The 14,242-nt window shown below is 34.3% G+C and overlaps 1 protein-coding gene across 1 annotated transcript; it reads right to left on the bottom strand.

The window, feature by feature from the left end:
- Positions 1-78: 78 nt before the first annotated feature.
- mtx1b (metaxin 1b) lies at positions 79-13,805 on the bottom strand. Its single transcript, XM_039680513.2, has 8 exons — positions 13,672-13,805; positions 8,019-8,088; positions 7,701-7,780; positions 5,854-5,946; positions 4,309-4,491; positions 2,009-2,085; positions 1,754-1,911; positions 79-564 (listed from the first exon to the last, which is right to left on the bottom strand). Exons 1-8 carry the CDS (start codon positions 13,750-13,752, stop codon positions 353-355), a joined length of 954 nt encoding a protein of 317 aa, XP_039536447.2. The 5' UTR covers positions 13,753-13,805; the 3' UTR covers positions 79-352.
- Between the last annotated feature and the right edge of the window lie 437 nt (positions 13,806-14,242).

Here is a 14,242-nt window from a genome sequence, read left to right as displayed (position 1 = left end):
ATTTTAATCTTAATATTTCCCAGGTTGAGAGTTTTCTGAAGTGGGATGTTTACTTGAATGCAGACCAGGAGATAAAACTGTGATATATCTTTTAATGACCTAAAAAACAAGTTAAAATTCCTGCCTGTGTGAGACCTGATAAAATTACAGTCAGATCACCGAAGAATCACAGCTATTATACTAATATAACAATTATATGAACAATAATTAAAATAAGAGGAAAAGCACCGATATGGGGCTCGCTTGAGGCTACATCAAGTGAGCGAGAACTGAGGTAATAGTATGTGCAGCTCCGCTCTGAATGGCTGGTGAGCTAGAATGTGCACTACTTGTCCCACTTTTCCTTTTGAATTTAGTCCTCGTCTTCTTCATCTTCGTCATGATGGCTAGAGCTGTTCAGCTGCGGCTGCTCACGCTTGATCTTAACAATCCCAGTGAAGATGGCGTAACCCAGCATGGCTCCCACAGAGAACAAAATAGAAAGAATCTGGTTTCGGCGCTTGTGGGGCTCATTGTCGAAGTCACCGCTATGAGGCTGAACATGAATCTTGTGACCTGGTGCCTCTGAAAAGGGGGGGAAGGTAAAGTTCAATTCAAGGGTTAATGTCAAGGGTTATTTGAGTCCTCTTTAACTGAACCAAACTCAGACCCCTTTAAATGGACCAAAAAGTGAAAAGAACCCAGTTCTCTGCATTTACACTCTCAGGTCACAAAAGGAGACGTAAGGTGATGTAAGATGCTGCTGATGTGTTCTCTGGTTACTGGTTACCAGAAAACAGAACCGGAAGACAATACAATGTTTAAGTTATAGTTTTTTATTATTTTCGGACCAAAATGGTCCATTTTTGATGCTTCAAAACATTCTAACTAACCCACTGATGTCACATTGACAACTTTAATAGTAATACTTATTAAAATAATATAATATACATAATATTTATATTAGGACTACTACTCCCAACTTCTGCTAACAATGAAAAAAAATTTATCATTTAACCTAATTAAATGAAATCATAAGATTAATATGTTTGAGTATTATTATTATTATTATTAACTACTACTACTAATAATAATAATGCTGATAATAACAACCCATTATTGATGATTTAATTTTATTATAAATACAATTATTAATAAGATATTTTATTAACATTTAATATTAATATTAGCATAAATTGACATATTACATTAAATTATTAATTTGTAATAATATTATTGTTGTTAATAATAGTAATACTTATTAAAATAATATACATAATATTTATATTAGGACTACTACTCCTAACTTCTACTAATAATGCTAATATTAAATTAAATCATAAGGTTAATATGTTTGAGTATTATTATTATTAACTACTACTACTAATAATGCTGATAATAATAACAACCCATTATTGATGATTTAATTTTATTATACATACAATTATTAATAAGAATATTTTATTAACATTTAATATTCATATTTGTTTAAATGGACATTTTACATTCAATTATTCATTTGTAATAATATTATTGTTGTTAATAATAGGAATACTTATTAAAATAATATAATATACATAATATTTATATTAGGACTACTACTCCCAATTTCTACTAATAATGCTAACAATAATAATAATAACCCATTATTGATAAATTAACCATATTAAATTAAATAATAAGGTTAATATGTTTGAGTATTATTTTTATTATTAACTACTATTACTTATAATAGATCGAAATCTTTAAGACACTATAGTACAGCAATATCCACCTCGTGCGTCGGAGGGGAAGTAGAGTTCCAGGATGTTGGAGCAGTACTTCTGCAGGTTGCTCAGAGAGTTGAGGTGCTGCTGAAGCTTTCCATTAGGCAGTTTGATCTTCAACAGAGGAGCCAGGTGTGCAAACACATACGCGTCCAGCGACGAGGGACTGGAAGCACATGACACATCATGGTCACATACGCACATTCTCACACAAACACATACATGCACAAACTATGCAATTACACACAATTGGTGTTGCTTACGAGTCTCCAAAGAAGAATTTTTGTGACCCCAGTCTCTGCGATAGGAGGGTCATGCATTCAAATGCATCCCGAAAAAGCTACAGAGCAGAAACAAAAACACAAAGATTCATTTGATCGATCAAAACTGCTGCTAAATGTTTCGTAAAAAGGACATATACATCTGTCTTTGCTCATAACTCAGAATTAATCACACTCTTTTCCAAAGCCTTCCTCTAGTCTAAACCCAACAAAGCAGTGATAACATGAAGACATGTTGCCATGGCAATGAGTCGTCTGACCCAATTCTTTCTCTGTTGTGTAAACACGTGACGGAGATCCTGCAGAACGGTCCAGGACTCAGGAGTGTCTTTGAAACAAATGGAGACCACCAAGAGACTCAAAAACAAAGCCCACATATAGAAATTCTCATGCTTTGAATGTAGCCGTTTATATTGAGATAAGCCTTGTTTGTGAAACCAGGACTAAAATGCATGCATGTTTGAGCATATCTTAAAATATGTCAGTGCCATTAAAATATGCAACAGTGTTTATAAAAGTCACTTAAATGTCCTAATTAAACAAAGGCCTAATCCTTGCTTAATCTAAGCCCTTTATGTGAAACCAGGCCAATTATACTTTAGCAGATTGCACCTTTATTGTATCGACTAGCATTTAAATAGTGAAAGCTTTTTAGAAAGGTTGTACATGTATAACTAGAAACTGGTTAACATTAACCAATAGTTTCAGATGGATTCGTTGAAAGAGCTTTGGAATAGTGTGCACAGGACCAGGGATGTATCTCATAGACTACAGTTCAAATTTTTGGGGTTGGTAAATTAAGATATTTTTTAATGAAATCCGTTAGCTTTCTACGGAGGCGTATTGCATTCACTTGAAGAAACTCTGTTTTTCTCAATTAACAAGTTAATTATCTCAGAATTACGAGATAATTTTTCATGGAAAAAAGTTTTTGCTCTGTTTTTCTGAATTAACAAGTTAATTTTTCATGAGAAAAAATCTTTTGCTCTGTTTTTCTGAATTAACGAGTTAATTTTTCATGAGAAAAAAAAGTTTTGCTCTGTTTTTCTGAATTAACAAGTTAATTTTTCATGAGAAAAAAGTTTTGCTCTGTTTTTCTGAATTAACGAGTTAATTTTTCATGAGAAAAAAAGTTTTTGCTCTGTTTTTCTGAATTAACAAGTTAATTTTTCATGAGAAAAAAGTTTTGCTCTGTTTTTCTGAATTAACGAGTTAATTTTTCATGAGAAAAAAAGTTTTTGCTCTGTTTTTCTGAATTAACAAGTTAATTTTTCATGAGAAAAAAGTTTTTGCTCTGTTTTCTGAATTAACGAGTTAATTTTTCATGAGAAAAAAAGTTTTTGCTCTGTTTTTCTGAATTAACAAGTTAATTTTGCATGAGAAAAAAAAAAGTTTTGCTCTGTTTTTCTGAATTAACTCGTTAATTTTTCATGAGAAAAACATTTTTTGCTCTCTTTTTCTAATTAACTCGTTAATTTTTCATGAGAAAAAAAAGTTGCTCTGTTTTTCTGAATTAACTCGTTAATTTTTCATGAGAAAAAAAAAGTTGCTCTGTTTTTCTGAATTAACAAGTTAATTTTTCATGAGAAAAACATTTTTTGCTCTGTTTTTCTGAATTAAAAAGTTAATTTTTTCTGGAATCGTTTTGCTCTGTTTTTCTGAATTAACTCGTTAATTCAGAAAAACAGAGCAAAAAAATTTTCTCATGAAAAATTAACTCGTTAATTCAGAAAAACAGAGCAAAACTTTTTTCCATGAAAAATTATCTCGTAATTCTGAGATAATTAACTTGTTAATTCAGAAAAACAGAGTAGATTTTTTTTTCTTCAAGTGAATGCAATACACCCACCATAGACTGCAATGTTATTGCCCCTTTTAAAGGAATACTTCACCTCTGGAAAGATAAATGTGTATTTAAAATGGGTCATTTATGTAGAAGACATGTGAAATTATTTTTGAATTCAACTCATCAACACACTACAGATATCATTTTTTGATGGCTTTACTACCTTTCTGGGGCATGAAAGTGGTAGTTGCGTAGGCCTTTATTTGTGTTTTAAAGATGAACGATAGTCTTATGGGTTTGGATGACACAAGGTGAGTAATCAGTGACAGAATTTTTAGGTGAACTAACCCATTCATTTCTTACTTGATCCCAAACTTTCGAACAGTAGCGTAGATTGCATGTTGTTTTCACATATTTCGTATAAGCATTTCCTTTACATTTCAATCATTAGATCATTGTCACAGAACTAAAATCTTCAGTGTTTGTTCCATCTCACCTCTTTCTCCAGCTGTTCACCGGGCTCCAGGACTGCGTCTCCCCTCACGAGTCTCAACTTCTCCAGCTGCTGGCTGTGCATGCGGTTGGGTAGCAGGAAGTTGAGAGGGAAGGGGATGTTTTCAGCATACCAGCCTCGTGTAACATCCACATAGTTTTTACAATCTATCCACAGTGTGTAGACCTACCCAGACAGAATGGTTCAGAGACAGAACTCCAATTAAGTTTCACGAAGACTGTTAATGTCTCCGTTTTACAGTTTTTAAGAGGAAGACAGGACGCGCGGCACATCAGTAAACATGACGGATGTCCGCAGGGGGACGGTGAAAGATCAAACGTCAGCATTTGAACGAGTACAAATGACTGCACAGAAAAGAAATAGATTTGTAATGAACAGAAATATTGGATATTGGATACAAGGTATCTGTTTTAGGGAGTTTTCATACATATATACGTTTAACAGGATTTCAAATAGATACAATGTTGCAATTTCTTCTTGGTTTGATTTGCTATCATCACAAGGCAGCATTTCTAAACAGACCGAACGAAATTTGTTTATACAAGTCACATGCGAATAAACTGTCCTCTCTTGAAGTGAAGTGAATCTCGAACTTTTATCTATGTATTAGTTTTTTTAGTCTTCACACGACTAGGGATGCAGCGATTACCGGATTTCACAATTAAGCGCGATTTAAAACGTCACGGTTAATTAATCGTAAAGACTTTGCTACACCGTGTATTCTGCATGGGCAACTAACATAAAACGAAAACAAAGTTACACCAGTCACTGTTACGCTCATCAGTCACTATGGCAGAGGGACTAAGCAGCGACGCTCTATTTCCACAGAAAAAAACACAAAAAACGCCTCAAGTCAGCAGTGTGGGAGCATTTTGCGTACACAGAGAATAATAACAAGGGTGTAATAGAAGACGACGGATCGCCTGTCTGCAAAACTTGACGTAAAAAAGTTTATTTTCGTTAACGACATTTTTCCGCAGACAAAAACGAGACGAGAAACTAATTAAAACTAGACGCAAATGTTAGATAGTGATGATCTGGGGAGCGATCCAGTCAGAACTGATGTCCTGCGTGTGTGATGCGCACATTTGTACTGTTGGTCTAGCCTGCGGTGCCAAAACATGTTAAAAAAATGTAAACGTCTGGGAGAATGAGTAGAGCAGACATAGTCTATAGATCTGAATAAGAGTGACGATGCAAAAAACGAGCTGTATTCTGTGGGCACAAACCCGACCCGACGCGTGCAGCCATGCTCATAGACACATACAGCGCGCGAGTACTGAACTGAGCTCTCTTTCGTGGCTGAATAGACAAATACACACAACATTATGTCTAAATGTCCGGTTTGGACGGTATTCATGTAAACTATGTCGGTTATGTCTTAAACAGTTGTTAGTGTACCGTGTGCATCAGTGCAATTGGATCCGCACGTCATTGGACATGATCCGACTTCTTAAAGCGACAGTGTAAACCTAATGTGAAAACCTAAAACTTTAAGCCCAAACAATACCCAACCCTACTCCTCACCAGTGCAGGTAGCAGTTTCTCCTCCAGTAGAGAGACAAAGGCAAGCGTATCTGCACCCTCCTTTGCTGATAGGTCATAGTCTGCATTGTACTTCTGAAACAAGAGACTTAACTGGAACTTTCAAAAGCACTCATCACATATGCATTGCATTGTGTTCTTCATCTACTGTAAGGGTGACGAACAATCAAAGCAGCATCTGTTAGTGTTAGTGTTAATGTTAGCAGTAAACGTAACTGACCATGACGTGTTTAGATTGATGCGTTTAGATATCTCTGAATGTGTACTCTCTGAAAGGATTAATGGATATAACAAGGAAAGGTTGAGCAATAAAATTATTCAATTTCCAGAGTTCTTTCATGGGACTAACTCGGACATGCTGTGCATGCTCTCAGTTCACCACTAACAAGCTATAAACGCTCATGCCATACCCACCGCCTTTAAAACACAAGCCAGAAGCTGTTATTGGGAAACCACTTTCAGTCTCATGACAGCTACACTCTCAGAAAAAAAGGTACAAAAGCTGTCACTGGGGCTGTACCTTTTCAAAAGGTAAACTTTTGTACATTTTAGGTGCTAATATGTACATTTTAGGTGATAATATGTAAATTTTAAGTGTTAATATGTACATTTAGGTGCTAATATGTCCATTTCATGAGCTAATATGTCCATTTTAGGTGTTAATGTGTTAATTTTAGGTGGTAATATGTCAATTTTAGGTGTTAATATGTACATTTTAGGTGATATGTACATTTTAGGTGCTAATATGTACATTTTAGGTGTTAATGTGTTAATTTTAGGTGGTAATATGTCAATTTTAGGTGTTAATATGTATACATTTTAGGTGATATGTACATTTTAGGTGCTAATATGTACATTTTAGGAGTTAATGTGTTAATTTTAGGTGGTAATATGTCAATTTTAGGTTTTAATATGTACATTTTAGGTGCTCGTATGTCCATTTCATGAGCTAACATGTCCATTTTAGGTGGTAATATGTACATTTTAGGTGATAATATGTACATTTTAGGTGCTAATATGTCAATTTCAGGTGCTAATATGTACCACTAAGGTACCAATATGTAGCCTTTGGATAAAAAAAGTGTACCTTTTGAAAAGGTACAGCCCCAGTGACAGCTTTTGTACCTTTTTTCTGAGAGTGTACAACAACCAATATGACCAACAAAGTCAAGAATACTGTCATACTCTTTTGCAAATATTCCATTAGGATTGAACAATGATAATTTATGGGTGGATTCCCATTTGTCTGTTAGGTAACGACCTTTTGAATTTTATTTATTATTAGCATACAGATATGCAATAGTGTAAAAAACTAATCATCGGTTGATGTTACATGAAATAAGACCAGTGGACCGACTTATTATTCTAGGTTTTTCTCTACATAAACTTGCAGTAATGAATTATGCAGTATCATTTGATATAAATACAGAATTATTACAATTTAAAATAACAGTTCCCTATTTGAATATACTGCCAAATCATATGATTCTTCAAAAATTATTAAATTTTTCAAAAATTATCAGTGGAAACTTTGACTTTTTATTTATTCCTTCATTTATTTATTCTATTTTTTAAAATAGAAATCTTTATGTTTAAATATCTTCATAAAAGCTATCAGAACAGCTGTCTTTACATCTCTTTCACAATCTACTAAGCATCTGCTAATAAACTGCTTTAAGGAAAATCCTTCACCTGTTTTCAGAGGATGGAGATCTTGATTTAGATGCTGAGAAGCTTTAGGGTCTAATTCTCACCTGTTGAGAGAGTGTGTGTGTGTGTGTGTGTGCCTGAGAGAGAGAGAGTTCATCTTTGGGGGGTTGGTCGCTCACCTGTTTCCTGAGATGAATGATGATCTTACTGGGTTGGGAGATGCTTCCTTCTTCCCTAGTCTTCAGAGCAGGCAGAGAGCCTGTTGGAGGAGGGACATTTTTGAAAGATTTAGCACACTGCCTAAAGTGCACGTGCATTCAAACCAAACACACTCGGAAAGTCAGTAAAAGCTTGACACGTTGACCTATGACCTGTTGAACTCTGCTCATTACACCCTCTTTCAGCTCCAGAGACAAACATGAGCTGTCATTCAGTCTTCAGTCCTTAGCTTGATGTATTTATGAATTTAGTTTTCTGCACTGCATTAGTAAACTCACCTGTTGGACTTCTCCATGGGTTGGTGATCTTGTGAACTTTGAGAGGAGCTCCGGAAAACTTGGCATAGGCCTTAAGAGAAAAAAGAAAGAGAAGAAATAGTTTTTCATATAAACATGAGTAGTTCTTACAAAGTATGACAACCATTTGTAAAGTATCCGGCCCCCTGGAGTAACAACCAGTCAAACATTGATAAAATTGTTCATGTAAACATACCAGATGCTATAGCTATCATAATAACATTATAGGCTATATATGAATATGGTTTTAGTAAAAGTTTTTATTTTTAAAAAGTAGTCTTTTTCGGTACTTTTTGGCCTTTTCTATAGAACTAACAATAATGCCAAATTATCAAGTATCTTTTATGTTAGGAAAGTATCACCCTAACATTTGTTTTATTTTCACTTAAAAAAATATTTTATGTGTGAATCATTGAGATGCTATAATATTCTGAATTAGTTTTGAATTGTTATATTTTTCATTTTAGTAAAACATTTTATTATTTTTGTTGTGTGTTTTAGTATTTTTTTTTAATTTCCTAGCTGTATAGTTTCTATTAATTTTCAATTTCAGTTTTTTTTTGTGTGTGTGTTATTAAAGTTCAACTCAATGAAAATGAGAGATTAGAAATTAGAAATGTTGCCTTGACAACTAGTTTAATTCTGTTTAGTTATATTTGGTCTCAGATAATGTTTAATTCATTTCAATAACATTGCATCGTAAATGTATTGAGCATAAAATGAAAGTCATGTCATTGACCCAAATAATATTTGAATTATGGCACAGGTGGAACGCTGTGATGACCAATTCAGCATATGCATTTTATGAGAAAAAAAAAAAACACGTTATAAAGCAATTCTTTTAATCATTTATAATACAAATAAAAAGTCTGTCATCGCTCATCAAGAGCTGAAATTTCACACGGATGAGTAATAGTAGTAGGGCTGGATCATATGAGCATTGCTACATTTCTGTGGGTAAAGTCACTAATTGGGTCGTCCAAAAATGTGCTGACTTGAGTTAGTGCCTGCCTGGGAGGGTCTTGTGTCCGCCAATGGGGGAGATCAAATTCTGGACTCGCTCCAAGTCAGGATAGTAAACAATATTTTGCAATCAGCTGCATTAAATTGAACATGAAGACGCCAATCATAGCGCTCACACTCAGTGGGATTTATGAAAGTCACTTCCCTGAGCAAAGACAAAGACAAGTACGAAAAAATCAGATTTTCATGTAGTCTGTTTTATTTCCAACTCATCACGAATGTACTATTAAAGAACTTCAAACAACAGCGCTGCCCCTCTGTAAATTCCAGTGTGGTTTGCGGCTCTTGACTGCTGTGCTGAGAACTCATCGCGTTATGTTTTCTTTGTTTATGGAAAACTAAGAGAGTCAATAACAGAAATTAATCATGTATGCAAAATACAAGATGAGATCATGGGACATAGTAAAAGTTTAAAGTAGTAATAATGGCTCACATAAATATAAAATCTTTAAGATTATGAAACGAATGGCTGCAAGCACTGCTGGTAACCTGAATAGTGCCCTGAGAAGGCGTCTGGATGTAGTTAAAGTAAAGCTTATGTCTTTCAATCTTACACACAAGCCTAACCATGTGCTACCGGTCTTAAAACCTTCATTCATGTTTTTCTAACATCGTCGGCACATTTATGTCGCGGTCTGGACAAATGCAGCTCTAAAAGGGTGCTTTCGAAATCATCTACTCTCTAAATAAATTCTACTTTTAACTATACTTCACAGACATTAAAAACATGTTTTATTCAATATTAATGTGTGATGTCTTTTTAAGTTTTTTTATGATTTTTTTTTTTTTTTTTAATGTCTTGTGCCTTTACAAAAGACTTGTCAACCACCTATCACAGGAATTTGACTCTATTTTAAGTTTTGGTGAATTGGTTGTGAATTCGTATAATCTCATTTGTACGCTTCCGTCCAAACTGCTACATCCGACTGAGGGCTAGGTTTAGTGGTGGATAATGTGCATGCTTATTTTTTAAACATAGAAGTTAGCCCACGTTTTCTCATGAGAACGGGTTTGACTTGTTCCGGTATTCATATTATTTATATAAACTAGACACGTATGTGTTCCTGTCAAACTAGAGCATGGCGCTATTAACGCCAATATCGTGGGTTTGATTTCCAGGGAAAAAAAAGCATATAGCCTATTCAATGCAATGCAATGCAAGACGCTAGTTTGAATAAAAACGTCTGACAAATGCATAAATTAATGTGCGTCAAACTTTTTTACTCATTGCTTTATCTAACCTATTAAACCAAAAGCAATTTTGTGATGGTGATGATAATCATATATTTTTCAATAAAAATAGCTCCTTTTCCCAGCATTTGCTTAGGCTATATCTACTCAACGTTAGAACAACTGGAGCCTTGAGCCTCTGTGGTGACTTTTCTGTAGACATACAGTAGGCTAGAAACCATAAACCACCCGTTCTCCATGAGAATGTTTAAGCGCAAGACAAAAGAGGAAAGTCGTCACCATTGCAAAAACCTCTGCTGCCTGTATCATTTCTACCACAGAGCAAAAAAAAAATCATGTTTTTCAGAAACTATGACTAATAAAGATAAAAAAGAGATGTTTTTCACACTTAAAATAGTCATCCTGGGTTATTCTAATCTAAACCCCAGGTAACCGGAATCCAGGGTTATCTTCCTCCCTGTTTCACATTGCACATTCATGGTAGAGCTCGACCGATAAAGGATTTTGAAGGCCGATACCGATACAAATATTTGTTGGTTTTAAAATCCGATATATCAGCCGATTTTTTTTTTCACGCAACAAAACATTAACAGATTTCCCTAAAATTAGTTATTTGTAGTAATTTGAGTTTTAACTAAAATAATATGATAATGCATTTTAAAAAGAAACTTGTTTCTTTTATTGGCACAACAGAACAGACTGATGATAGTGGTATTAGCTAGCTTTGTGGTTAGCTAGTCTATGATAATGAGCCATAATTTAGCAATGTATAACGTCATAATGCAAATTAATTGTAATTTTTTTTTAAAAAAATGTATGCTACACAATTTATAAAGCATACAATTTCAATATAACAGGCCGAGGAGAGAGTTACGTCTCATTGTTATAACTGTCACGCGCAATTAAAGAAATACTTCAGTCACATTGTCAAAAGTTAAAAGGACAGTCAGTCAACTACACTTTAACAACGTAACGTAAATATTACTAGCTGATTCCGCTTCAATCTCGGCTTATTTAACAGCAGCAAAACTGGACATGATAGTCACAAATTTTGTCATGCTTATTTGAGTTAAGAGAACTGATGGAGATGTTCTTTTAATTGTTATTCACGCGATGTATGTCTCGTGACCAACTCAACGAGTGTTGCCAACAGGAACGGTGTAGAGTGCCCTCTGGTGGACAAACTATACAACTCCAACACTCATGACATGGTTGAAGAGTGTTTCATCCGTTTTTATTTTATTGTTAAAATATTCATTTATCGGCCATTACAACTGCCGATCACGATAGTTTGGAAAATGCCTAATATCGGCCGATAATATCGACCTGCCGGTAAATCGGTCTGGCTCGTATGAAACAGCTTCACTAAGGGGTCTATTCATAGCTTCACTATGCAGCTTCGTCTATTCAACCATACATTTTTATTATTTCTGTTACAATAATTCAAATAATCTCAGAAGTGCTGGGATAAAAGTTTAAAGTTAGGATATAATACAGTGATGTCTATGGTGACCATCAAAAAAAAAAAAAAGAAGAAGAAGAGTAAATAATTTGATCCTTCAAATAAAGAGTGTATCAATTAGGCTACATTAATTGTTACACCAGTAAGTGACTGTTAGAAAAATGCATGTGTCAATTAATCATTCATTCTAGAGATTTGTTAAAAAATGCTGATTCTTTAATAATGAAAAAAGAGCTCTTTATGAGTAAGTAATTGAATCAATCATTCAACTTTTTTTATTACATTTTTTTATAGACTGCAACAATTTACATTTGGTCAGAACTCGAGTAAATTGCATGTTGTCTATCCAGAATCTAGGGAGAATCTCTATCGTGATCCAGAATGATCTGTATCATGCAACATACATTGCCTTTCATTTTGACACTTGTTTTTACCTATGAAAACAAACCTGGGAAGAGACGTGGGGATTTGGAGGGGAAAAAAGAGATTCTTCATGCATTCCAGTGAATTATTAATGGCATAGGCCTATATCGTAAATTAAATCGGGAAGAGACCACAAATGTCGAGGGTATGTTGAGCTTTTCCATACTATTACAGCTAGGGGAATCCAAAAGGAAAAAAGAAAATAATCATGAGGAAAAGAATGCAATGAATGAAAAGAGCTCTTGTTATTGACATTATTGTTATAAGGGCACATTAAAATACCAAGTGTTACGTTATTCTCAGGTTATTCTCAGGTTATTCTCAGGTTATTCTTAATTCTTAATTTTGCTTTATTTGTAGGGAAAACTTATGATTTTAAATGATTAGTTTCAGTCTTTTTGAATGGAAGTTCCACAAATCCCATAATTCTAAACACAGTAAGCTCGTCATCAGGAATAAGGTGGATACACATGGATGAGGGCAGAAACATGCTAATACGGAACAGTCCGTGCCCATTTACATTTGTGCCATTACCTGATTTAAATAATTCCCTAGTTACATAAAAGCAATTCATTTGCTTTTCAATTCAATTCATAGTGAAACACTCATTAAAGTTATTTCAAAGTTACACAGTCAAAAATAAATTCAGACTGAATAAATAGCTGGATCACTGCATGTCCAATCATGTTGAAAAGTTTCAGTTATTATCCTTGCCCTGAAGTTTTTTGTTTGTTCGTTTGTTTTTGTGTTTGGGGAGTTTGGCTATCTACACTAACTTCACTCCCTAGCATAAGCACAAACTGTTGGCTGTTTAGACAGCTGTAGATAATCCTGTCTTTCTCGACTGTCATTCACAATGAGTAGTACAAACAAAGACAAGTGATAATTAACACACATGGCCACTGCACACTATTATTGATGTCTTCTTTCTTGTAAAACAATGGAAGTTTTATAGTAGAGGTGAAAACTCAGCATCTCTCTGATTAAATTTAGGGATAAAAATTTCATTAAATTAGGCTAAATGTAATTTGCTCACCTTCAAGTTGTTGTAAACTTAATTTCTGATGAACAATAAAAGAACATTTTGAAGAACAATGGAAGACAGTGAAGTCAATTTCAACTGTTTGGTTTGCCAACATTCTTCAAAACACCTTCTTTGGTGTTCAACAGAAGAAATAAATTCATACAGGTTTAGAACAACTTGAGTGTGGCAAATTATGACAGAAATGTTCATTTTTGAGTGAACTACCTTTAAATTACTGTAGTCTAATTGACGTAAACCCATCCACTGAACCAAAAGGACGACCGCTCAATATATTATCATAAAAATGCAACGAGTGACATAAAAAGAGTTTGAAGATTTAACCCATACACATGTGTGCGTGTGATTATGGCACCATCAATAACGCGTGGTGTAAGTCACCTCCCATCTTTCCTGACAACCGACACACAAATACAACACATCAATGGGCAAATACCGCAAAGCATAAAACAGAAACTAATGTGACAACCAACCAACCGATATGTTTTTCTTACCAGCACCGTTAAACAGTCGATATCTACTGAAGGTAATCCATAGTCGCCTTTCCAACAGAACAACTCCAAGGGAGCCGCCATATTTCAGTGACTTTTCACCTGGAAGTACTGCGCTCTGCGGTTACTACTGGCAACGCTGTAGTCCTTTCAGCCACCAGAGACTATTTATCTTTATATTTATATAAATAGTCTCTGGTGGTAGCTACCCTTTTTTTTTCCAGACTATACGCTATGTTTCTATTAAAATTAAGTATTTTGTGTGATGTCTTTTCAACGACTTATGAAAGGACGCTAAAACACTTATTACTATAAAACGGCAAAGTGACACGTAATGTTCAATAGACTATGTGACAATCTTTTAATGATATATTTATTTTCCTCCAATTGTTGAAATATAAACATTTCAACGGTGGCTTGCAAACATAAAAGATTTATTCAAAAGATTGACTACTTACATAATGTAAAATGTAGATTTTAATCAGCGTCAATAATTATACTAGCCTAATATTAATATTTAATTTTTAGTTTTCTGAATTTGAAAGCACATAGCTGGCTCATTAATATGCCCTGA

Source organism: Pimephales promelas, chromosome 18 (assembly GCF_988280905.1).
Source record: "Pimephales promelas chromosome 18, fPimPro1.hap1.1, whole genome shotgun sequence".
Lineage (NCBI taxonomy): Eukaryota > Metazoa > Chordata > Actinopteri > Cypriniformes > Leuciscidae > Pimephales > Pimephales promelas.
This window is presented reverse-complemented; position numbering and strand designations above follow the sequence as displayed.

Bases quoted from the DNA above. Each gene is read 5' to 3' on its own strand.
- mtx1b (XM_039680513.2), bottom strand. From the start codon at position 13,752: ATGGCGGCTCCCTTGGAGTTGTTCTGTTGGAAAGGCGACTATGGATTA. The intron at 2,086-4,308 runs GTGAGATGGAAC...TCTGCTCTGTAG, and splicing joins GTGAACAGCTGGAGAAAGAG to CTTTTTCGGGATGCATTTGA. The intron at 565-1,753 runs GTGGATATTGCT...CCCCCTTTTCAG, and splicing joins CTTCCCCTCCGACGCACGAG to AGGCACCAGGTCACAAGATT.